At 37.1% G+C, this 27,120-nt stretch overlaps 1 protein-coding gene across 4 annotated transcripts in view; it reads left to right on the top strand.

The window, feature by feature from the left end:
- RYR2 (ryanodine receptor 2) overlaps positions 1–27,120 on the top strand; it is a 793,619-nt gene that overhangs the window by 345,895 nt on the left and 420,604 nt on the right. For all 4 annotated transcript variants that reach the window (XM_030936088.1, XM_030936090.1, XM_030936089.1 and 1 more), the window contains exons 9-10: positions 8,988–9,087; positions 9,791–9,887. In XM_030936088.1, coding sequence (XP_030791948.1) covers positions 8,988–9,087; positions 9,791–9,887 — 197 coding nt within the window. The remainder of the gene's footprint in view (positions 1–8,987; positions 9,088–9,790; positions 9,888–27,120) is intronic.

A 27,120-nucleotide genomic window follows, 5' to 3' on the forward strand; every position in this document is an offset into this window, starting at 1 on the left:
TAAGATTTGGGTGGGGACACAACCAAACCATATCACATGCATTTTGAACTTGTGTGGTGAGGTCAATATGTATTTAATTTAACTTATTTAGTGAGTTGTAGTTTTGCCAGAGAATAGTCCAATACAGAAGTTTACAGTAAATTGAAATGAAGTAAGTTAAAATAAAGATGTGAAGGATGCTAGAGCAAAATATTCATTTTAAGGTTGAAAAGTGACTACATAAATATAAAATGGGGCGTTGTAAACGTTATATGAATATTCACATGAAAAATCCCAGACATGACAGTGTGTGATGATTGAAACAAAAATCTGAAATAGGGCATGTGGCAATTTAGCAGATACTGGGTTATGGAAAGTGTTTTACCATGACCATATATCAAAATGTAGTTCATGTGTTACTGGTTTAGGATTAAGTAAGTAGTTGATACTCCCTTGTTCTATAAACATGAACTAGGGTAAGTTTGGGGGCGTTGTGAGTCAGTTTTGGTTTACCAATACACTTGATTCCAGATTTGAAACATTTCTAGGAAGATTGGTTTTGTTTTGTTTCACTTGCCTTGTAGAAGAGGTAATGATGAAGACAAGAAAATGGTATAACAGTGTCTCGTGTAAATGACAGAAACTATTAAATTCAATGGAGTGTCTGATGTTGCATAGCTATTAGGGAGGCCTGGAGCATTTCTCTACTTTTGTCCCTTAACCAATGTAGATAGAAATAGTCACCATGTGAATCTCTAAGACGATACAGGTGTGCAGATTGTAAAATAAGCACTTATTAAGCCCTTGCTATATGCATGTACTATGTATGTTAAGGTGATGTATTTTGATCAGATACGCATTTTGAATTGCAGTTATACCTAGAAACCAATAGCAGTAGAAATAATTCATGCATACGTTTTAATATATAAATTATACACATATTCTATTTTGATTTCAACATAACTATGAATTTTTTCTTATTGTTGTTGTTGTTGTACAATTTGTACTTCCGCTATGTATCAGAGTTTACTTGACAGGATGGCATCATTATGAACTGAAAAGCTGAAAATTCAGACCTCACAGGGCCAGGACTATTCTATCATCTATCTATCTCTTCTACAACTAACCACCTGAGAAAGTCATCTAATTCTCTGAACTCTGGCTTTCTCATCTGTAAAAAATGAGGTTGATGCTAATAATAATACATAGTGCCAAGGTTATTGTGAGGAAGCAATGAGATAATGGATTTAAATATGGGCAGAATTAAAAAGCACTATACAAGTGAAAGTAATAATAACGATGATACATGAGATTTACCTCCTATGGAAGGAAATATACCTCATGATTAATTAAAATTTATGAGTGATTTCCAAGCTACATTTTATTTTATTTTTATTTTATTTTATTTTATTTATTTTTTGAGACAGGGTCTTGCCCTGTGGCCCAGGCTGGAGTACTGTGGCGATCATAGCTCACTGAAGCCTCAACCTCCTATTCTTCCCAGTCAGCCTCCCAAGTGGCTGGAACCATAGGCATGAGCCACACCTTGCCCAGCCTGTGCTACACAGCCAATTATTTATGTTCACTTTCCTGGTAACCTTTTATATGGATTTACAAGAGAGCAGCCAACCAGGTTGTTAAAATTTCGCTTTCATTTGGTAATGAAGTCGTTGCTTTTATTGTTCATCTCTATGAACCTAGCATATGGCAGAAACAACAGGAGAGGCCAAGGACACATTACTCATGCTTTCTATCCTCAAATAATTAGTGGAGAAAACAAATCAAGCACATACAGAGCTGTATGAGGATATTGTAAGACAGTAAATACGCATTACAGTGTAGCTTGGAGATGCTGAGGAACATTCCTATGGGTATAGAGATGGTGAATTACTGTCTTACATTCCCACCGTGGTGGATTAGTAGCGAGTATATGAAGTACTATGGTGTGGATTCAAAGATTTATTTGGAGGACTCAGTGAAAAGGATCTAGAGAAATTGAAAGATCAAGAAGTGAGTTAGTGAAAGGACTTTGGGATAGGCAGAGGGAGTTGAAATAATCTGTAGAATAAACCCTGAATAACTAAAGATGGACTGTGTGTGTGTGTGTGTGTGTGTGTGTGTGTGTGTGTGTGTGTGTGTATGTATAGGTATACACACATATATATATTTGTTTATAAATACAAAGTCTGATGAGTATGAACCTGGGCTAATCATGTAACCTTTGGAAACCCTCAGTTCCTTCATCTGGAGTCTGGGAAATAATAAAGAACTTAACTCATAGGGGTGTTATGGGATTAAAGGCTGGAATCCAACAGGGCTCGTAGTTTTGTGAATGGCACATAAAAATTGTTTAGTAAGTTACTGTCACTATTTACTTGGGAGATTTGTGCCTTTTAAGAATAGTTAAAGAAGCCGGGCATGGTAGCTCATGCCTGTAATCCTAGCACTTTGGGAGGCCAAGGCGGGTGGGTTACTTTAGGCCAGGAGTTCAAGACCAGCATAGCCTAAACAGCAAGACCCTGTCTCTACTAAAAAAAAAAAAAAAAAAAAAAATACAAAAATTAGGCCAGGTGCTATGGCTCATGCCTGTAATCTCAGCACTTTGGGAGGCTGAGGCGGGTGGATCACCTGAGTTCAGGAGGTCAGGACCAGCCTGGCCAACATAGTGAAGGCCCGTCTCTACTAAAAATACAAAAATTAGCCAGGCGTAGTGGCAGGTGCCAGTAATCCCAGCTACTCAGGAGGCTGAGGCAGGATAATTGCTTGAACCCAGGAGGCAGAGGTTGCAGTGAGCTGAGATCGTAGCATTGCACTCCAGCCTAGGCGACAAGAGTGAAACTCCGTCTCAAAAAAAAAAAAAAAATTAGTTGGGCTTAGTGGTGCACACCTGTAATCCCAGCTACTCAGGAGGCTGAGGCAGGAGAATTGCTTGAATTGGTGAGGTGGAGGTTGCAATGGGCCGACACCGTGCCTCATGCCACTGCACTCCAACCTAGGTGACAGATTGAGACTCCGTCTCAAAAAAAAAAAAAAAAAAAAGAATGCTTAAAGAAACAACAGATGTTTAGCTAGAAGAAGAGATAGTTGGGAAAGAAACAGTGAAAGGAATATTATAGGTGATATTAAATAAAGATCTATCAGGTGAAAGCAAGGTTCATCTTCTGAGGAGGTGCTGATGTTGTTAAAAATAAGTAAGTTTAAAAATGTCTGATAACAAATTAGTTAAAACTACCTTCTAAAAATAAACATTCCCAGTCATTGATTTTACAGCTCCTTAGTCATCGGTGTCTATTGACCGATGAGGGATTTTTCTTTCACTAACAGGGATGGTTAAGCTAAGATTAAACTAATAGTGCATGGGATACACTCATAAAACTTACAACTCTAACAATGCTAAATTGATGAGAGCTGGTTTAGAGGGTTAGTTTTCACCCTGTCCTCTGAGAAGATGCCTTGTGGACAGAAGAGGATGCTGTGGACGGCACCTGGGATTGATCCACCGTTGTCTGCTGTATACATTGAACATTGAGGCACAATTTCTGAGGTATAAAGGGTCTCAGCCTCTAAAAATGATTGTAAACGCCTCACCCAGATAATGTCTTTTCTCATTTTTGCTGTTTTATATTCTTTTTTTTTTTTTTTTTTTTTTTTTTTTTTTTTTGAGACGGAGTCTGGCTCTGCCACCCAGGCTGGAGTGCAGTGGCCGGATCTCAGCTCACTGCAAGCCCCACCTCCTGGGTTTACGCCATTCTCCTGCCTCAGCCTCCCAAGTAGCTGGGACTACAGGCGCCCGCCTCGTCGCCCGGCTAGTTTTTTGTAGCTTTTAGTAGAGACGGGGTTTCACCGTATTAGCCAGGATGGTCTCGATCTCCTGACCTCGTGATCCGCCCGTCTCGGCCTCCCAAAGTGCTGGGATTACAGGCTTGAGCCACCGCGCCCGGCCAACTTTGCTGTTTTATATTCTAATGTGAAATGATATATTAATCTTCTTTTCAAAAATATCCAAAAGGAAAGAAATTTTTTTGCTCATTGAAAATCTTATTTTCTTTTAAAGAAGGCCTTAGCAAAGCACCTTAAGAGAAATATACAATTTAAAATAGAGAAAACATGGCCAAGTAGACATTACTGACTGAATTTATTTCAAACTAAACAAAATAAAGCTTACAAAACAATTTTTTTCTGTGTATTAGGTGTAAAAATCACTCCAGTATGTACAAATGTTTTCAGTCTGAGGATTGGATTGTTTGCTCTGGAAATGTAGATTTCCAACTGATTTTCTACTGATCAGGTTACTTAATGAAACAGGCCAAGTTTTTCAGATCTGTGAAAACATTGCCAAACAAACAACTGATTGAAAATATATTAGGAAAAACAGAATACTTAATCTAAAGGGTGATGGAAAATGCTTAAGAGAAAGCTATTTTACAGTTCAAGAAATTTACTTCTTTCTTACCCACCTCTAAATGTCTAATACAAAATATAGGTAATTATTGATTGCATAATAAATTGCTGAATTGTCTCAAGTTGTGTGAAAATAATGATAAAAGAGTGATCATAAATATTTTCAAATGATTTATTATATGAACCAATTCATTTTTGATTAATTTGCCTTGAGCCTTTCTTTCCTCTGTGGCTCGGGTAATGGAACCATAAAATATTACATTTGGAAAGAACAACTGTTTCTCTGCCGCTCATTTATTTATTTTTTTCAGAAGAAAAAACTGATGCCTGAGGAGTAATATGACTTGTTTACTTGTGTTTCCTGTCCCTAAATGACAATTTATTCAGAATGTTGCATCACCAGGGCCGAAGTACCTGAAAGTTTAATAAAAGATGAATAAATGCGGGAATAATTGGATCAGATAAGGGTTCAATTCAGAGATTCTTGGTACGAAGTTTTTGTACCATGGACTTCCATTGCAGGCTGATAAAACTTATTGACTTCATCATAAAAATGGTAAAATGCATAAAATAAATGGATCAGAAAGGAAACTAAAGGTATTGAAGTATAGTCTGTGTACTCCAGCTGAAGAACTCCTGGAAGGCGATTTTTCATGTCCCTTCCATTTCTGGGATGTTGTGCTTCTTTCATGTAATGTCTTGTTACTCTTGGATCAGCAGTCTTGATTGACAAGCCTTCCGACTACTCTGCATTCCAATCTACATTTTCTTTTCTTTTCTTTTTTTTGAGACGGAGTCTTGCTCTGTCATCCAGTCTGGAGTGCAGTGGTGCGATCTTGGCTCACTGCAGCACAACCTTTGCCTCCCGGGTTCACGCCATTCTCCTGCCCCAGCCTCCCGAGTAGCTGGGACTATAGGCGCCCGCCACCATACCCGATAATTTTTTGTATTTTTAGTAGAGACGGGGCTTCACTGTGTTAGCCAGGATGGTCTCGAACTCCTGACCTCGTGATCCACCCGCCTCGGCCTCCCAGAGTGCTGGGATTACAGGTGTGAGCCACTGTGCCCAGCCCTCCAATCTACATTTTTAAATATGGTGTCCTCTGAAGATTCATGTGCCTATTAGAGCTTGAAAATCAATAATCCTAGGATCAAAGTGAGACCTGGGTGCCCAGAGATTGGTGGCCAAAGCCCCTATACTGCTGTTGGTGGATTGATGCTACCATATTTTCCTGTAAATCCTACAGTGGTTCCATATTTCAGCCTAAGGCCAACTTGGCTTTCATCCTATGCCAATGTCTGTTTTTGCTTTAAGGATAATTCATCCCAGTTTCAGTAATTGAAACTGTTGTTACTTTCTGAATATTGCATACCACAAGCCTGACGTGATGTAGTTTTTACCCAGACTTCCCTTTGCTGTTTAAACAGCAAAATTGGAAGCATTCAAAATAGAATATTTTCTTTCGAAGAGTAGACCTTATTTAGAGAACTTTCTGTGACTGTAATATAATCTTAAGGACATATTTGGGACTTTTTCCCACAGACTGAAATTTTCATGTTTATGGTTCTCTCATATTTATTATTTATCTTCAGGCATAGATATGATTTGGAAATTGCTTTTTTAACTCCCTCACCTTTTTTTGTCACTGCTGTAAACTCCTTATTGCCTAAAATAGAAGGTCGTTGGCCTGGTCCCAGCCTTTGTCTGTGGGCCTATCAGTCATTCCACCTCTTAGCATGTGCTGTCAGCTCCAAAGACGAAGCTCTCGGCTGTAATGTATGTCCCCGTATCTCTACCTTTGTGCTCACACTCTTGTCTTCAACATATTCCCCTTATCACACATTTCCCTTCTCAGAACTTCTGAGACGACCAGGCGCCTCAACCCACTTCCGATAGCAAGGTTTCTGGTATGTTAAAAATTCCCAAATGGTTTACAAAAATGTTTGGTATGTTTTACATATTTGCACATAGCACATTCACATTATTAATCCACATACTCAAATCCAATGTATGTAGACACTTGTTTGGGGACAGCATCTCTGAAGATATAAATGTGAGACACAGGCCAAGTGATCCTACTGGCTCCCTCAAAGCCCCCAACCCATGAGAAACTCCGCTCTCATTTTGTTGTCTGGAGTGTTCTCTTGTTACAATTCCTGTAGTGTGTTGATTCCAATTTACACAGCATTTTTAAAGGCTTTTCCCCACCTTCCAGATCCATTTATTTATTTATTTATTTGATGGAGTCTCGCTCTGTCACCTAGGCTGGAGTGCACTGGCATGATCTTGGCTCACTCCTAGTTCTGCCTCCCGGGTTCACGCCATTCTCCTGCCTCAGCCTCCCGAGTAGCTGGGACTACAGGTATCCGCCACCATGCCCGGCTAATTTTCTGTATTTTTAGTAGAGACGGGTTTCGCCATGTTAGCCAGGATGGTCTCCATCTCCTGACCTCGTGATCTGCCTGCCTCGGCCTTCCAAAGTGCTGGGATTACAGGCATGAGCCACCATGCCCAGCCCTATTTATTTTTTAATTTAATTGGTACATAATTTATTTTACTGGTACAAAATATCACATGTAGCCCATTAATATGTATATATTTACATATACATATACATACACAAAATACATGCACACAATGCTGTACCTCAGTATATAAAAAGTGTAGCATGCAATGTTTGAGGTGATAGATATCTCAATTACTCTAATTTGATCACTGCACACTGTGTGCATGTATCAAAATATCACATGTGATATGTTTGTATACTGAGGTACAGCATTTCGTGTATGAATTTTTTCTATGAGATTACAAGCAACCTTGGGGTGGAGAATGTATACTATTAATATACATAGTACATTCACTGAACCCATGATGAATTAACAAATGATGGTAATCTACGTATCATAATATTACATGAGCTTTCACTTGGTCACAAATACAGGCACGGGTATTTTGAATTATTTTCAGAGTTTGGTTAAAATCGGTGTCATTCACATGGATATGTATGTGTGTGCGCATGTGCATGTGCTTTTTTTTTTTACACTAAGTTATTGAAATAGTATTTATGGAATAGCTTAAAATATGTATTTTTAAGTTTATGATACTTTGATTTTATGATTTTGGTTGTCTTCTCCACATACATGTTTATTGGATAACATTGCCAGATGCTAGGAATACAGCTGTGAACCTGTGTCAGGTAACTTCTAAAAGGCAAAAAGAAAATAATCCCAAGAATTTCATTGTGTGATAATCGCTTTGAAGGGAAATATATTCTGCTTGTTTGTTAAAGCAGGTGGGATATGATTTATTTGTAAACAAACAGTTTTAACATATTGGAGAAGAAATTGAGTCAATAAAGGAATCTAGCTGGGATTACGTGTCAGAATGACAGATTGAAGTGAAGAAGAAATTGTACAAAAGCAGGCAGCTAGCTGAGGTTGAGGAGAGGCATAAGAGCAAATTATTGCTAAATCTTATGTATCAGCTGGTAAACTTTCAGTCTTACTAATTGGAAAAACGACTGATAAACCCTATATACATATCACAATGTTAAAATTTCTTTGGTTTTATTTTTAAGAGAAAGAGAGTGAACGACCTCTTCTCGATGGTGACTTAAGAATAGTGTCTTTATGTTAAAGAGATCCTTAGGATGTTTAAAAGGCCTCTGGAGTACACCTAAGGTGACTACTTTAGGCTGTGACTGATCTTCATCTAACTAAGATGGTCAAGATTTCTGGTCTGATTAAAGTCTGTGAAAACTTAGGCTATCATCAGTATTGGCAAAGTGTTACGGAAACATTGCAGGGGGACTGGCGACATTTACTGAGAGGACTCCACGAAAACAGGTGGTTGCTGTATATATGTTTGAAATTCCTAGAGGCAGCCAAGTAATGATTAGTAAAATAAGCAAGGCGTATGGCTGTACTCATAGTTTTGTTTTTCTTAGTTAACATTCGATAATTCAGTCTTATGGCTCTAAAAGATATTAAGTGTGTTTTATTTTAATGTTTCTATTTCTAAGAAGGAAAATCTGAAATTTGGTAATATCTGAATTTTGGAAGAAATGTAGCTTGGTTTTAGATAGCTGTTAGGAAATATCGCCATCTAATGGCTTTTGTATCAAATTGCAGATAACAGTTCCTGAAGGACTCTGTAAAAGACCCTGTAAGATGCCTAAGGACTTCATAAAATGAAGACTCCATAAACTTGGTCCAATAGATTTCACTTACTTCATCATCAAAAAGCTGTCAGAATGTGATATGTGGAAAACCCAATTATAATTTTAAGAGCTCATTTTGTTCATCAATCACCCTTAAAACAAAAATAGTATCTTGTTACAAATAAACTTATTTCATGTATTCATGTATGCATATTTTGATTATTGGCTTAAGTCAGTAACTGTTAGAATGAAGTCTAAAAATCCCTAAATTCAGAGAGGAACTTCTTTTCTTCTGACTAGTTTTTTGATTCTTGAATGACAGGTTGAAACAGATGTTCTCTATGAACATAACCAAATCAGCAATGTTAAGTTTGCATTGCTAGAAGCACTTACATGTTACAGCTTACCAGAGCCTGAAGTGATGCCTTCTTTTGCCTCTTGATACAGCACTTGTCTTACGGCAATGGCAGCTTACATGTGGATGCCGCTTTCCAGCAGACTCTCTGGAGCGTGGCCCCAATCAGCTCAGGAAGTGAGGCAGCCCAAGGTAAAAACTCCACTTCAATTAGAGGGCCTGTCCTTGATGCAAAGTTGACAGTCATCTTTGGAATTGTGATAATGAGCTGATTGTTAATTAGAGCTTTTTGTCTGTGTCTAAACATTCTGTAATGTGGATACCTGACATTTGAGGATCTTGTTTAAATTGCTGTTTTAAAAGTGAAGCTTGGGTGAAGATTAATCTTCCATTATTTTTATGCTACTGTCAGCTTTAGTTTATTCGTGTGTGCTTTATGTGATAGCATCCTGTGGGTTGTTTTCTTCAATTTTTTGACTTCAGGGTGTTGCCTAGTTGGACTAATGTCAAGATTTCTTGTTTTCTGAGGTCATGCCTTATAGCTGGAACAGGAATTTTACAAAGAATCAGGTTTCCTAGGGAAATATCTGTATATGTTCTGACTATTACAACTTATATAGGTTCACATCTGATTGAAATGTGTTTGTGTGTTTAACAGAGGATTTTATGTGTTTGAGGTCCTACTTTTTGTGGGAATATCCCTAACTGTGGGACTCGGGCACCTGGGACTCAGAGGGAACAGCAGGCACTGTCTATCTCTGTGACCTTGACCAGGTCCTTAAGACTCACTAGACTTCAGTTTCTTTATGAAAGTAGAAGATTGGACCAGATGATCTGTCCATTTAACAACATCTGACCCTGACAGTCCAAACTGAATAATTTTTAATTTTTACAGGGTATCTCATTGGTGGTGATGTCCTCAGGTTGCTGCATGGACACATGGACGAGTGTCTCACTGTCCCTTCAGGAGAACATGGTGAAGAGCAGCGGAGGTTGGTACCCAAGCTCACTGCATTGAGACTTGCACTCTTTTGCCTTGACGTAATGTTTTTAAAAACTAGGGGATATAGGCCGGGCGCGGTGGCTCAAGCCTGTAATCCCAGCACTTTGGGAGGCCGAGACGGGCGGATCACAAGGTCAGGAGATCGAGACCATCCTGGCTAACACGGTGAAACCCCGTCTCTACTAAAAAAAATACAAAAAACTAGCCGGGCGAGGTGGCGGGCGCCTGTAGTCCCAGCTACTCGGGAGGCTGAGGCAGGAGAATGGCGTGAACCCCGGAGGCGGAGCTTGCAGTGAGCTGAGATCTGGCCACAGCACTCTAGCCTGGGCGGCAGAGCGAGACTCCGTCTCAAAAAACAAAACAAAACAAAACAAAACAAAACAACAAAAAAACTAGGGATATATTTGTTCAGGCCAGTGGCATCATACAGGATGGGTTACTGACATTCACTCGTTCACTGAAGTGATCCATTTGTTGCCCCCTCTTAGCTTTTTCTCATGTTATATTTCTGTTACCTACCAATAGAAGAACTGAAGATTTTTGTGTAATTAAAACGTATTAAGAAACGCTGAACAAATTAAACCAAGCAGAAAGAGTGACCACATTGCATTAAACTACTTAGAACTTCACTAAATGCTCATTAGTTTTGATTAATTTTCTTTTTAGAATATGTAATCTCAAACTCAGTTTTGAAGTCAGAGTTCTCAAATTGCGTACAATTTTAGGACCCTTTGCTATGACCTCTCATTTATTGATACAGATGATAGAATTGATCACTTTCTCTCATATTTAATGTGATATAATACCTCTCATGTTAATTTATTTGGCACTGGGACAAGATTAAAATAGTATGAATCTACTGAGAAAAGTGCACAAATATTACAAAACCATAAAAATATTTAGGATAGTTTGATTGCTACTGCTCTACCTCACAAATTAATGAATGTAGTAAGATGAATATGTAAATAAGAGATTGCAGTGAGAGAAGGCATTGTGTGGATGGTTTGTTACATATCTTTAAATCTTTTAGTGGATATTTGTCATATTTTCATGGACGCTTAGGTAACTATTAGTTAATGATTATTTTTATAATTTAATAAAAATAATAGGGACCATTTAGAAAATTAATAGCCATTTAACCAGCTGCATAATCTCAGGAAAAGTACCTCTGAAACCTGGATACTGAGTCTTAACCTCTGTTCCCAGGTAGACCTAGATGATGGTCGAGAGTGACATACATCCCCTGGAAACATTCCGTAAGCTAAAAATGCCGCTTTCAGTAGGTTTAGGAAGAAGATGTCGATGGTGTCAGTAGGGTTTGTATAAAAGATAATGGAGATTGCAAGACACTTGGATTAAGGAATTAGTTTCAAATACAAGTATAAACTAAAGAACTAGAGAGATGGCAAGTATATTCTGGGAACAGCAATTATTCCAGAGTGATGAGGGGGAAAATGGAAGAAAAGGTGGAAAGTAGACAAGAGAAGGATCCTCAGTGCCATTCCCGTGGGCAGGTTTTTATTCTGAGGTTGTTAGGAAGGGATGTGGGGATTGGAGTGGAATAGTCAGTTCTCTTTTAAAATAGTAACTCTGTTAGACAAGGAGAGCTTAGATTAGAGGTGGGGAGAATCTAAGTCAGGGAAATGAAATGCGGTGATTCATGTGACAAAATCTAAGAACGTAGCCCAGAGAATGCCATCAGAATGGAGAAGTAGACATTTAGATAAAAGCGATGGGTTTAGGGGAGAACTAGATACAGACTGAGAGAAGGTATCAAATCCAGCGCCATCCTGTTTCTGCCTCAGGGGAAGACAGCTGGGGCTAACGGATTGCAGGAGATGGTGCATGTTTGCTATAAAAGATGGAGTTAAACTTTGGTTACACACGAGTATAGTCTATGAGACGTCAAGTAGGAAATTGGGATTTCTGAGTCTTTAACTGAAAGCTTGGGATGGATGCAAATTATAAGTGTAAGGTGGATATTTAAAGGAATGGGGTCTATCATATGTTCATCAGATGGAGAGGGAGGAGCTGGGAGCTGGGATTAGATGTGTTTATCAATTTGGGCATTGCCTTATGAAGGCTGTAAAGCCCTGGAATAGCCTAACCAGGTGGGAGGCTGAGGATGGATTCCTACAGAATGCTGATGTTTAGGATGTGGACAGAGAAACAAGAGTCAGCAAGAGAGTCAGAGTGATAGTTTAGTGGGGAATCAGGGAAATTAGTCATTGAAGCCAAAGGATTGAGCTGTGGATATGTTTAATGCTATGATGCATTCATTTGAAGTTAGGGCTTGTAAGAGACCATGCCAGAGTCTTTGGATCCTCAGTCCCTGATTTGTTAAATGGAAGACTTAGACTAAGTGATTCTTAGAGCACTTTTAGCTGTATCTACAGGCACTGTAGAGCTTTGTGGTTAAGGTAATGGACTCTAGAACCAGACAGATCTGGGATTGTGCCTCTGCTCTGCCACTTACCAGTTGTGTGACTCATGTAGGTGACATAATCTCTTTTAACATTGGTTTTCCCTCTGTAAAATGCAGCATAAATATTATCTCCTACTTTGTGTGGCTATTGAAAAGACTAAATAAGAAAATACACGTAAAATACTTGATGCATATTGAGAAATCAACACATTTATTGTTGTTGCGGTTATTATCCCTATTATTCAGACTGAAGAGGCAGCATTTAGCCAGATACGATTAAAAAGTTTGAGGGACTCTGGGCATGTGGATGACAGAATGGTTCAGCATAGACTTTGTAGGAAGAGAGGCCAGACTAGATCCAAGAAGATCCTTTTGATGGCTAGTTATGGTTGCAGAGAAATCTAGGGGACAGTTCAAAGATATTTTAATCATGTTCTGGACCCACTCTCCTTTTGCATATTTGTTGAAGCCTGCCCCTCCTTTCCAAATACTCTTCTTGATTTCATGTTGATAATTTCAGTGTCAATTTAATCTCAGTATGTAATTAGACCAGCCTATCAGGACTCTTGTAGGTAGTGATGGTGGTAAGAACACGTTTGTTTGTGTCCCTTTTTATAACATATTTACATGGGTGAAATTAGATGAAAATGGATGTCAGATTACGACTTGAGGGAGAAAATGAGTCAGCAATAGGTGGCACAAAGCCGAAGGGATGTAGCTTAAGAAAAAACTGTTTGTGTTAGTTATACTGGGATTGAGCAATTTTTTGAATTGAATGATAAAAATAATTCCTTGAATTTCAGTTATATAGCACTTCATTATTTCTAAATCTTGTTAATACCATTGCTTAGAAAATTTTCAACCTCCCTCTGTTATTTCCCTAGCTCATTGTAAGGAACTTGGGGGAGGCACATGATAGCTCAGCCTGGAAGCAGCCTTTCTTTATTTGATATCAGTCTTTACTGGGGGAGATGTGCATAATGATGATCTAAAAATATATTTTTTTCATTCATTAAAGAAGTAAAAATAATTTGATTTTTGCATAGTGACTTGAAAGCTAGAGAAGGTCCTGGGAAATACGAAAAAAAACTTTTTTTTACCTTTTAATTCTTTCCTGTAATTATGATCTGGCTATACTCATTAGTTGTATGCTGTTGTTAACGTTAAATAACTAAAGTTCAATTTACTTTTTTAGGAGACATAGTGGAAACTATTAAGGAGATAGCCAGAAGAGATGTTTACTTCTGAGTGATTTAGGAGTAGTCTGGTCATAAATGCTGTGTTTCTACACGGATTTGTCCACCTGTTCCTGCTTTGTTCTATTGACAGTTATTTAATATACATAACTGTAATTGTAGCTATTGAAAATCCAGCTCAATTTGGGGTTTTATGATTCTGTATATCAGTAGAGTTACCTTTACCTTCCTCTTCACGTTTAGATATGTATGTGTATGTGGTTACCTATTCATTCTCCTAAAGAATGTTAATAAAGCTCTTAGAATGAAGAGCATATAGAGCTATTCAATTAGGAAGAACTAAATTGGAGATGAGGCCTATCTGAGTTAAACTAAATATTTATCTTTTTCTCATGTTTCCTGCCCATTTTGCTTTTATGGATTGAATTCTGATGTGTTCATGAAATACAGCATCACTATTGTTTTAAGTTACTTGAGATTTTTTTCAGGAAGACAAATTGCTCTAAAATCACTAGTAGTCAACTTGTCTAAACAACAAAAAATAGTGAAAATATAACCTATAGTAGTTGTGAGCAGTCAGGTAAAAGGGAGAGATCCCATGAGTATTAACTATAGTGTCATAACTTTTTAGTTCTTATTAAACTCTTCAATTAGTGAGATAGAATGAGTTAAAGAGAAGCAAGTCTGGTAGTTAGGAAGGGATGTGTCAGCATCCCTTCTCAATCATGTTTTAATTATTGCTTTAAAAATAGACTTTTGGGCCTGACGCAGTGGCTCACGTCTTTAATCCCAGCACTTTGGGAGACCGAGGCGGGCGGATCACGAGGTCAGGAGATTAAGACCATCCTGGCTAACATGATGAAACCCCGTCTCTGCTAAAAATACAAAAAAAAAAAAAAAAAAAAAAAAAATTAGCCAGGCATGGGCGCCTGTAGTCCCAGCTACTCGGGAGGCTGAGACAGGAAAATGGCATGAACCCGGGATCTTGCAGTGCACGGAGATAGTGCCACTGCACTCCAGCCTGGGCGACAGAGCAAGACTCTGTCTGAAAAAAAAGAAAAGAAAAGAAAAAAAAAAAAAAAAACCTTTTGCACAGCAGGGTAACTGCAGCCAACAATAAATTTATTATACATTTAAAAATAACTAAAAGAGTCTAGTTGGATTGTTTGTGACACAAAGGATCAATGCTTGAAGTCATGGATGCCCCATTTACCCTGAAGTGATTATCATGCATAGTATGCCTGAATCAAGGCATCTCATGTACCCCATTGATATATATACCTACTACATGCCCACAGAAATTAAAAATAAAAACTTAAAGAAATAGGCTTTCATTCCGGAGGCTTGAAATTTGATTACTAAATTTTATTTCAAGCCGGACATATTTTATGTGGAGAGTATTTTCTGTTCTAGATTTTGTTTCTAGATAGCATCTCATTACATCCATCCAAAATTTTATGGGAATATAATGAACTACCAACAAAGGTATTTCCTTTATGTGGACACAGACTTATTTATGGATTCGATATGCACTATGTGAATAAACTCTGCACACTTTTACATTAATACATTTTAAAATGGATGCATTGGGGAAGATTGTTTGGGGCCTTTAGTTTGGAAATCTATTAAGGAAACATTGTTTGAAAAGCATTATTTATGTTAAAAACAGGTTTGCAATGTTGAAACTAGTTTTATTGATTCAATAAGAATTTGTAGAATGACTATTATTTTCTGGGTGCTGGGGCTTGTAGTATACAAAAATTTACAAAGTTTATTTCCTCAAGAAGTTTACATTCTAGTAGGCATATATGACAGTAAATATGTTTATTTATAAATGCGTACACTCACCCATGTATACAGAGATAAAATGCATTAGGTGATGATAAGAGCTAAGGAGAAAAATAATGCATGGAAGGGGATGGAGAGTGTTCATGTGTGTGGTATGTTTGGTGGGGTGGTAAGAGGGAGAGGTGGGGAGAGAAGGAGAGAAAGGTTGTTCTTCTTCCACCTTCTCTGGCATTACTCTTGGCATATACTTGCTGTGTCTTGTTACTTTCAAATGCAGGCCAATTAAGTCATAGTTTCTGACAGTATCTGGAAATAAATGCTACATTTGCTTTCCAAAATGTGACTCAGCAGGAAAAAGCTATGCCATGTGTATGCATGACAATATTTTTGCCTCCATGCCTCTTTTAATATTATGATGATTTAATGAGCTTTAGTTGTAAATAATTGATAAGGCATGAGATGGATTGGATATAATGAATTAAATGTCTCTCCGTCTGGCTTAGAAAGAGATGCGTAGTTTATATCTGTGTATGAAACTGGATGGATGACTAATGTCTTGTGAGGATATTTGTATGCTTTCGGCCACCACCTAGGAGGAAGCTTTTGAAGCTATTCTGTTGTTCTCCAAAATGGTCAAGGATAAAGTTTAACCTGTGAGGGCTTTTCTTCTTTTTCTCTGTCTTCAGGTCCTGCATCTATCTTTTCAGCCTGGAACTGAGAGTTAGATGAGTCAGCTAAACAGTCTTGCTGGAAGAGTCAGTACATAAAGGAGAGCTACTTTCTGCTTTTTGCCTCTTCTCCTTTGGGAGAGATTCACTTTTTACCCCAAACTTAAACTGATTGCTGATTGCAGAGAGCGCAGTAGCTACTGTAGTTTTTCATGTTCTGGAAGCCTGACTTGGTCTAGAGCCGCATTCTCAAGGCATGGGCTTGGTAGAATGACTGCTTCAAAAACGTGGGCTTTTAACACAGAAGATTAAAAATATTCATAGGAATCTGAGCTGCTGGATCTTAGCAAAAATGAAAAACAATGAGACATTTGATGCATTTAGAGTATATGAATAGAAAAACAGACAATAGATCAAAATCAACATTATACAAAAAGAAATCTCTCAATGATTTTCTCAATTAAACTTTAAGAACATGACTTGTCTACACTGGGTTTATTAACTTAATCTATATGTAAGCAATATCTTTCAGAAGGAAAAAAAGAGAAGCATCTTCTTTTTTAAATTTCCGGATGGCTTTATGGTTGTATTGTGTCTGCAAAGGATGCAAAGGTAACAACATGTATTTTGTTGTTTTTCTGCTCTAGTCCTACCTACGTGATTCTTTCAATGGTGATTCAAAGTGTAAGTTATTGTTGTTTCGAATTCATGCTGATTCATTTACATTTTATACAGAGGTGTCATCTCAAAACATACCTATTTTCCCTTGTGCAGCAACTTGAATAGAACTATTGTGGCAAACTCAGCCCCTGAATAAATAAGTAATGCTTCTTGAGATGCTGGTTAGGCAAGTACTTCTTGATTTGTTACTAGGAAGAGACTCCTGACAGCTCCTTTAGCACCTGCCTGCAGCTCAGCTGCTCAGCCACATGCTCCCAAAGGTACCAGCAGCAGAAATTCTCCCATGAAAATGTGTCAACTGAAACACTTATAATTTCACTCTGAAATAACCTTTTAAGACTGGATTTGCTTTTCAGTCACCTCAACTGAATTCCTTTAATATTTATTGAGGGACTTATATAGCCCAGACATTTTTGGTATGTGCTGGGTATAAAAACATGTCTGAGGCCCAGCCACCATCTTTCTGGAACTCACCATCTGTATTAGTCTGTTCTCACACTGCTATAAAGAAATACCTGAAACCGGGCAATTTATAAAGACAAGAGTTTTAATTGGCTCACACTTCTGTAGGCTCTATAGGAAGCATGTCTGGGGAGACCTCAGCAAACTTATGATCATGGCAGAAGGTGAATGGAAAGGAGGCATGTCTTACACGGCTGGAGTAGGAGGAAGAGAGCGAAGGGGAAGTGCTACACAGTTTTAACAACCAGATCTCGCGAGAACTCATTATCACAAGGAAAGCAGGGGAAAGTCTGCCCCCATGATCCAGTCACTTCCTATCAGTCCCCTCCTCCAACATTGGGGATTATAATTCACAGTGAGATTTGGGCGGGGACACAAATCCAAACCTTATCACCATCTTTTAAGATCTCAACAACACTGTATTCAGGATGAAGTGAATGTTAATCTGGGAGAAGTCATTTATAATTTTTGTAAAACTTAAATGGTAGAAAACGTATTTTACTATTCAACCATGTGAGAAAGATCAGCCAAGTCTTTGTTGACCTTTGATTTTGAAGGATATTTTTGTCGGCCTATGAAAAGTTAACAAAAAAGCTTTTCTTTTCACTAATGAATTTGAACCTGCTATTCAGTATCAACTGTAAATGGGAATTGCAGGTGAGTAATTGTGGGTGACTGTAACTATTTTTTAGACGATTCCTACATGCATTTTAAATATGAGGGTCTAGTCATAAATGAACACAACCAAACTTAACTTGATTGAGGACACATCCGCTAGTAGGACTGTCTTTAACTTCCCCACACTTTCACTTCCCCCATCCCATAGGGCCATTGATCACCCTGTTGGTCTGCATATTCATCTCTTCCATTCAGTTTTCAGCCAGGGCTGTGCCATTCATTTCTTGCATACCTTTTGCGTAGTGAGGTATATATGGGAATCTGCATACAAATGCTATTGATTTGTATTTGTGAAAGAAAGAAATGGAGAAAAAATAACTCATGGACTTTAATGTAAGTTTGGTTAAGGATGGCTGTGAAGTCCCCCGTTTATATTATCTTGACAATTCCCGAAGGATTGTTATCTGCCAGCAATTAGGGGAGGGGAAAGAAAGCCATTTTAGTAAATCAGCATAATAACCTGAGTGAGTAGAAAACTATTTTGAGGACTATGAATGACTCCAGTATGCTTGGCTAAGTCATCTATATTGAAAATACTTTGATTTCAAGTGAGTAACTCTACACATGGGAAGAGTCTCTGGACCAATAGAATAGGAATCTGAATCTTGATGACAGTGATTTAAAACAAAAGCATTTTTGGGGTTGTAGATATCTTTGAGAATCTAATATATGCTACAGATTCTTTCATAGAAAATTTATATACGTGCCAACATGCACAATTTTTGTGATGTTAAATTAGGTTTTCTCCCATTATTTTCTCTATTCTTTCTTCCCATTTAAGCAGCCAGCAGTCCCTGTGTTTCTTTGCCTAAGGGGAGGTTTGAGACTTGGCAGAAAGCTCAAGTTTTCTATAAGGCATCTCTCTTGCTGACTTTCAGTCCCCAGAGATTAAATCTAAGGCCATTGTTATGCTTAATGTCTTAGAAAGGAAAGAGGGATTGCGTCAGACAGAAAAAGGAGACGTTTTCCCCAGACTTAAAAGACATTCACATGGATCAACTGGACTTTCGTACATACACAAAAGAGAACCTGGGCCTAAACTTCACATTTTATATCACATCTAATTCCAAATAGATCACAGACTTAAATATGAAACACAGACTTTTAGGAAAACAAACATTAAAGTTTTAGGGGAAAAAATGCAGATAGAAAAAAATCTTTGAGATCATAGAGTTCTTAAACTTGACACCAAAAGCATGTCTATAGAAGAAAAAATGAGGCTGGACATAGTGGCTCACACCTTTAATCCCATCATTTTGAGAGGATGAGACAGGTGGATCACTTGAGGTCAGGAGTTTGAGACCAGCCTGGACAACATGGCAAAACCCTGTCTCTACTAAAAAATACACAAATTACCCAGCTGACCATAAATTGGAGAGATGAGGAGCATAGAAAAGGATGCAACCACCAGTGAGGTAGGAGGAAAACCTGGAAAGACTGGAGTCAAAGCACAAGATTGTCAAGGGCAGTGGAGTGATCAGCTATGTCAAATGCAGTTCTCCCCTCAAATATATCCACAAATGGAATGCCCTTGGAACAAAATGTTTTCATTCTTTTCTTTCTTATAGCCTCAGCTATGAACTTTGTGCATTACTGTCAAGTCTAATCCACAGACTCATTCTCCTGAACTTCTCTCCTAAATGTGCAAGTTCTTACTGCTTATGTCTGCATGAATTTCACTTGAGACAGCAATTCAAATATATCAACCTTAATTTAATTCCGTCAGAGATGTTTTCCTTCTTACAGTCCGTAACTTGGTTATGTATACCAGTCTACTGTGCTCAAAACTTTGCCTTGACTTTTCTGTTTTTGAAATAAGAGAAAGAAGGACTTTAAGTCCTATTGATTTTATTGCTTTTTTTTTTTTCTCTCTTAGACTTGTTTCTCTTGCTGATATCAATTTTAAGGGTGCACCTTCCTGTTTACTGTGATTTGAGGGTTCTGTCGTGCTGTTGCTTTCAGATTAATATCCAAAGTCCGTATCTTTAACTCCCTATCCTTTTTATTCTTGTGGATTTGTGACCTCCATTCAGAAAAGTAGGTGAGAAAACTTTCTTAACTTTATCTCTTCATCCCACTGTCAACCACTGAGGTATTCTTGTACTTTGAACATGGCAGCATTCTACTTCAAGATTCTGCAACCTTTCTACTCTCACTGCCATGCTCCTCATATCCTCATTCTTTTCTTTGCGTGCTGAATTCTTACTCAGCTCCAAGGGTGAACCCAAATATCTCCCTCATGAAAACTTTCCAGAGCTCTTATTGACAATTTATGTCCTTTCACCCCCTTCCCTCCCCTTCCCTTCCCTCCCTTTTCTCCTCTTCCCTTTGCTTCCTCTCCTCCCCTCCCTTCCCCACCTCCCTCCTCCCTTCGCCTCCCTTCCTCCATCTCTTTATATGTAGTTTCCCCATAATACCACATGGGCTAGTTTTTGTTGTTCATGTCTTTCTTACCATGTTAAACTGCACATTCGTGGATACAGGAACTTTGGTTTTTTATATGTATTTTTCATAAAATATGTACCTGTGTGTCTAGAATATGAATGGTAAGCAATTAGTGTTTGTTTTTGGCTAAATACAATTATATTTCTATATACTGTTGTTTATATGAAAGAACAGAAAGATAATAGTTCTTCATATTATTTACTTTTGCAACATTTACATATACACATTTGTAGCTCTCCATCCTTCTCTTTTAAAGAGAATAATCAAAGTTTATTTGAGATAGCCTGGTGTTATTTTGTTTATTCTGGAGAAAGAAATGCCCCAAAAACTACCTCCTTTTCTCCCTGCTAATATATTCCTAATATATTTTCATTACTATATTAATATTTGTTGAGCTGGACTACTTAATGATTTTTAAAAAATTAATAGACTTTATTATATACTTTTAGGTTTACAGGAAAATTGAGCAGAAAGCACAGAGAATTCTCCCTCACCAGTTTTCCTGTTGTTAACATCTTGTATTAGTGTGGTACTCTTGTTATAAATGATAAAGCAATATTGACACATTATTCTTAGTTCTCTAAATTATGCTTACTCAGTGGTGTACATTCTATAGGCTTTGACTAATAACATATATCCACAATTGCAGTATCACACACAATCATTTCACTGCTCTAAAAATTCCCTATTCCCCATTTATTCCTTCTTCCCTCCCCTGAACTCCTGAAAAAATAATTTTTTTTACTGTCTTCATAGTTTTGCTTTTCTCAGAATGTTAGATAGTTGGAATCATATAGTTATAGCCCTTTCAAACTGGCTTCTTTCACTTAGCAATATGCATATATGGACTCCTCTATATCTTTTCATGACTTGATAGCTGATTTCTTTACATCACTGAAAAACATTCCAATGGATGTGTTACAGTTTATTCATATTTTGGAAGACATCTTGGTTGCTTCCAAGTTGTGGTAATTAAAAGCTACCATTAATATTTACAAGTTTTGTATAGACCTAATTTATTTGGGTAAATATCAAGGAGCACAAATGGTGAATCCTATGGTAAGAGTATGTTTAGCTTTTTAAGAAACTGCAAAACTGTCTTCCAGAGTCACTGTATCATTTTGTAGTCTCACCAGCAATGAATGGGAATCCTCACCAGCATTTAATGTTGTAGCATTCCAGGTTTTGGGCATGGTAACTGATGAATAGTGATACCTCAGGTTGCAAATGATGATATATGACGTTGAGCATCTTTTTAAATGCTTATTTGTCATCTCTATATCTTTGATGAGATGTCTTAGATCTTTTGGTGAATTTTAAATTGTTGAATTTTAAGAGTTCTTTGCATATTTCGGATGCCAGTCCTTTCCCAGATATGTGTTTGCAAATATTGTCTTTCAGTCTCTGGCTTGTCGTTTTATTCTCTTAATAGTGTTTTCTTGCAGATCAGAGGTTTTTAATTTTAATGAAGCCCAAGTTACCAAGTTTTTATTTCATGGAATGTACTTTTGACATCTAAAACGTCATTGTCAAATGCAAGAACATCTAGATTTTTTCTTATGGTATTTTCTAGCAGTTTTATAGTTCTCTGTGTTACATTTAGGCCTATGGTTCATTTTGAGCTAAATTTAGTGGAAGGTGTCAGGTGTGTTCTAGATTAGTTTTTCTACACATGTGTATAAAGTTGTTCTAGCACTGTTTGTTGAAAGGACTATATTTTCTCCATTGTATTAGGTCTGTGATCCATTTTGAGTTAATTTATGAAGGGTATGGTCTGTGTCTAGATTATCTATCTATCTATCTATCTATCTATCTATCTATCTATCTATGAGGATATCCAATCTTTTCAGTACTATTTGGGGAGAATTTCCATTGAATTACTGATTCTTTGTTAGAGATCAATGTACTGTACTTTGTGGGTCTATTTCTAGGCTCTCTATTCTGTTCCATTGACCTATTTGTCTATTCTTTCACCAACACCACACTGTGTTGATTACTGTAGCTTTATAGTAAGTCTAGAAATCAGATAGTGTCAGTCTCCCAACTTCGTTCTTCTTCAGTATTGTGTTGGCTCTTCTGTGTCTTTCACTTCTCATATAAACTTTAGAATCAGTTTGTTAATATCTACAAAATAACTTGCTGGGATTTTGATTTTGATTGCTTTGAAACTATAGATCAAATTGGGAAGAACTGACATCTTGAAAATAGTGAGTCTTCCTATCCATGAACATGGAATATCTCTCAATTTATTTAGATTTTGTTTGACTTTTTAAATCAGAGTTTTGTAGTTGTCCTTATTTAGATTTTGTACATATTTTGTTAGATTTGTATTTCAGCATTTAATTTTTTGGTATTAGTATAAATAGTATTTTTTACTTTAAATACTTATTGTTCATTGCTGGTGTAGAAGAAATTGATTTTTGTATATTAGTGTCCTGCAACTTTCCTATAATTGTCTATTAGTTTCAGGAGATTTTTGTTGTTATTCTTGATTCTTTGAGATTGGGATAAATAATCATGTCATCTATGAAGAAAAACAGTTTTATTTCTTCCTTCTCAGTCTGTATATATTTAATATCCTTTTCTTATCTTATTGCATTATCTAGAACTTCTAATACAGTCTTGAGTAGTAGTGGTGAAGAGAACATTCTTGATTTGGTCCTGATGCAGAAGCAACAAGTTTCTCATGATTGAGTATGGTGTTAGCTGTAGATATTCTTTGTAGATGTTCTTTATCAACTTGAGGAAGATCCCTTCTATTCCTCATTGCCTGAGAATTTGTATTATTAATAGACACTGGATTTTTTTCAAATACTTTTTCTTCATCTATTGATATGATCAATGACTTTTTTCTTTAGCACGTTGATATGATGGATTATGCTATGGTTCAGTGATATCTTTATTACCTTATGTGTACAAAAGGAGAAAATATTTAGTTTTTGCTATCATACACGTATTCAAACAGTACATTCCTTTTGAAATAAAAAATAGTGATTTCTGGAAATACCTGTTATGACATTTATAGTATATTTTGTTTAGATTATGAAATAACTACTGGTTTTTGAAGGGAGAATTGAATTCTGTGGTATGTCACAGAAATTCTGTGGAATATTCTGTGATATATTCATTGAAAGTGGAGTTTGGATAAATGAAGTAGTATTTTATTACTGCCCTGCTTTGCAGTAACTAAAATACATTGATATGGCTTCTTCTTTGTCCCTATTATATTCTACAGTAACATGTAATTATAATATGAATTGGCAAGGAAATCTTCAGAGCCTAGTAAACTGGTCTTTTCTATTTTTAACATTTGTAATGGATTCATGATCAAAATTTGATGTGACTGATTGAATTGTCTTTTATTATTATTATTTACCTCTTCTGGTGTTCAGTATTTGTTATACACTTTTTCTTGACAAAAAATGAAACCAGAATGTTATGTATTCAGAAAATAGGACTCTGAATAGTTCTGTATCATTTCCCCATTGCTCAAAAGTTATGGTAAATGTAAAAAAGAGAAAAATAAAGTTCACTTAGAGCCCCTCTCAAAGTGTCTGTGATGCTGTAGTAATAATAGACTATGTAAGCTATTCAGCATTACTGCACTAACCTTGTCAGGGCTTTCTTATGTTGAAGAAACAAAAGTAGATTGAAAAATGCCCCAATTGTTCTTTCATGTGGGTTTTTTGGATAAGCTAAGTGCTCTGAAGCACTGTAAATTTGTCTATATTTCTCGTAAGGGGAAAAAAGATCTGTCACAATGTAGATATGAATTCTAGATTTAGAAATGTTATTCACGATAGATAAGGTAAGACATTTCTCCCAATTTATGAAAGACCCTAGACCCTGGATTTTATCCAGCTAGCTTTCTCTGAGATTAAAATGACCAATAATATGGGTAGAATATTCTAGATCTAGGGTCAACCAATCAAGGTGGTAGGTCAAATCCAGCCCACTGCCTTTTGTTGTAAATAAAGTTTTATTGTTACGCAGCCATCCTATTTTTAAAAACATGTTGTCTATGTTTGCTTTTATACGATAATAACAATTAAATAATGGGACAGAGACCATATGGCTCACAAAACCTAAAATATTTACTAACTGGCCCTTTACAGGAAAAGTAGGCCCGCTCGTGTTTTAGACCACCCTTTCGTGGTGGCAATGAAAGTCATAGTAGTGGGTGTCAAGTCCAACAGTTCTAGAGACAGTGGATCCCTATGCTGGAGCTACAGGAAGGGTGACAAAACAGGTGACTTCAGAAGAGGATTTAAATAAGAGAGAAGGTAGGAAAAGAAGTATTCTTTTTAATCTATATAATACATGCATTCTTTTCGGAGCTTGAGTTTTTTATAGTGTCATTTTACAAGTGTTTGCAATGCATACACAATAGAATGTTATACAACCTTAAAAAAGAAGGCAGTCCTGTCATTTGCAACAACATGGATGAACCTGGAAGACATTATGCTAAGTGAAATAAGCCAGGCACAGAAAGACAAATACTACATGATTTTACTTATGTGTGGAATTCAAATTCACAGAAGGAGAGAGTAGAATGGTGGTAGCTGGAGGTTGGAAAGATGTTGGTCAAAAGGTACAAAATTTCAGTTAGACAAGAGGAGTAAATGTAAGAGATTTAGTATATTACACTGATGACTGTAGTTAATAACCGTGTATTCTATACATGGAAATTGTTAAGGGAGTAGATTTTAAGTGTTCTCGCCACAGAAAAATAGTAAGTATGAGAGGTGTATTTAGGTATGTATGAGTATTTAGGTATTCCACAATGTATGCATATTTCAAAACATCATGTTATACATTATAAATATATACAATTTTTGTTTGTTAATTAAAAAAACAAAGTATATTGCTGGAGATGCCCAAGAAAGGCATATTGACTAGTATGTGAATTTTAAGACTGAAAATATATTCAGAATCATTTTGATATAGAGAACTGCTAAAAGCAAACTGAGGTTCATCATGGCTCATGCTTATAATCCCAGCACTTTGGGAGGTTGAGCTGGGCAGATCACTTGAGTCCAGGGGTTCGAGACTAGCCTGGGCAACATGGTGAAACCCTGTCTTTACATAAAATGATACAAAAAATCAGGCAGATGTGATGGCATGTGCTTGTGGTCCCAGCTACTCTGGAGGCTGAGATGGGAGAATTGCTTGAGCCCGGGAGGCAAAGGTTGCAGTGAACGAGATTGCACCATTGTGTTCCAGCCTGGGCGACAGATTGAGATTCTGTCTAAAAAATAAAAGAAAGAAAGAAAGAAAGTATGCAGATATGCCTGAAAAGGAATGCTGATGTGTAAATGCATCAATTTTGCTATCCTGGAGGGAAGGTCCTTAGTTTTCATTAGATCTCAGTGACCATGTGAGTCCATAAAGGTCAAAAATCACTGCTGAAGGACATGCTGGGCATAATGGGGCAGGTAGACAGGGGAGGTGAGCGGAGTAAGGACATGCCGTTTTGTGAAAATGCTCCTGCAGACTATGGAGAGAATCTCATAGTAAGGAACTGAAGCTCCTATGGCAGCCATGTGATTGAATCATCTTAAAAATAGGGCCTCCAGCTCTAGTTCAAACCTCCAGTGACTGCAGCCCTAGCTAACATCTTGACTGCAACCTCACAAGAGACTCCAAGGCAGACACCAAGCAACGAGCACCTAGTTAAGATACACTGTATTCCTGACCCATAGAAACAGTATAAAATAATGTGTTTATTATATTTTTTTTTAAAAAAGGAATGCTGAGATCCTGCCGTTGAATTGCAGGGGGAGGTTAGCACTGAAGTGAGTGATTTATGATGAAGCTATTAATAGGTAGGCTTCATTTCCTAGTTATGTTGTCCCGAGCAATTTTATAATTTAGGGACTTTGAATATCGACAAGTATATAATATGATTGATTTAGCAACAGTCCATTCAATTCATACAAAATATTATTGAGTCTTAACTCCCTATATGGAAGGATTGAATATAAATTATGACCATAATCATGGTCGTGATCATCACCATCACTATCTGCACCCTCAGAGCTGACATTTGTTATGCAAAGACTCTTCTAAGCGGTCTACGTGTGTTATATCACTCATTCATTCTTCACAGTAATCCAGTGAAAATTATTCCCATTTTACATGTGAAGAAAATGAGGCAGAGAGGAGGTCAACAGCTTGCACAAGTTCACATGAAGAAGTGACATCTTCAGAAAGTTAGTAACAATCAAATGTGAAAGTGAGTCATCAAGTTTTAGTTGCCCTGCAGAACAAGCGAGAGAGTAACTGTGATGTCATTGGTTCACAGAGCCCTGTGGCAGCACTCACAATGAAAGGAAGCGGTTTCCTTGCAGGTTGGAGGTGTCCCTTACAGTGTGCAATCTTTCATTAATAATGCATTTTATGATTCTGTACTAAAGTTCACTAATTAGAATTGTGTGCCTTATAAAATTTTATTGTAAATATATGCCCAGCTGTCAAGCTATGAAGAACTTGTAAGGATTTGCGCTTTTATTAATATGCTAATGCTAGTCCTTTCTGGGCCTCAGATTCTGAAGACGAACTATCCTAGCTGTCAAAGTGCCTGCTTTTTACCGAGAAACAAGTGGTTTGACAACTGAGATAAGACTCAAATTGTGTTTTATAGCCCAAAATATGAAAATAACTAATTTTATATCAGTGGACAATATTATAATAGTTATGAACAGCAGAATTGATGGTATCATGGGAAGAATTTGTACTTAGAATAACCTTAAAGGGCCTCTGCAGGCAGTTTTATGCGATCAGCCTGAAATATGAGTTCCTTAATGAAATGTATTATATTGTGGAATAATGTGTTATGTAGGCATAACTTACAGCCTGAAGTCTGAAATCTTTCAAAAT

The sequence above is a fragment of the Rhinopithecus roxellana genome, chromosome 8 (genome assembly GCF_007565055.1).
Source record: "Rhinopithecus roxellana isolate Shanxi Qingling chromosome 8, ASM756505v1, whole genome shotgun sequence".
Lineage (NCBI taxonomy): Eukaryota > Metazoa > Chordata > Mammalia > Primates > Cercopithecidae > Rhinopithecus > Rhinopithecus roxellana.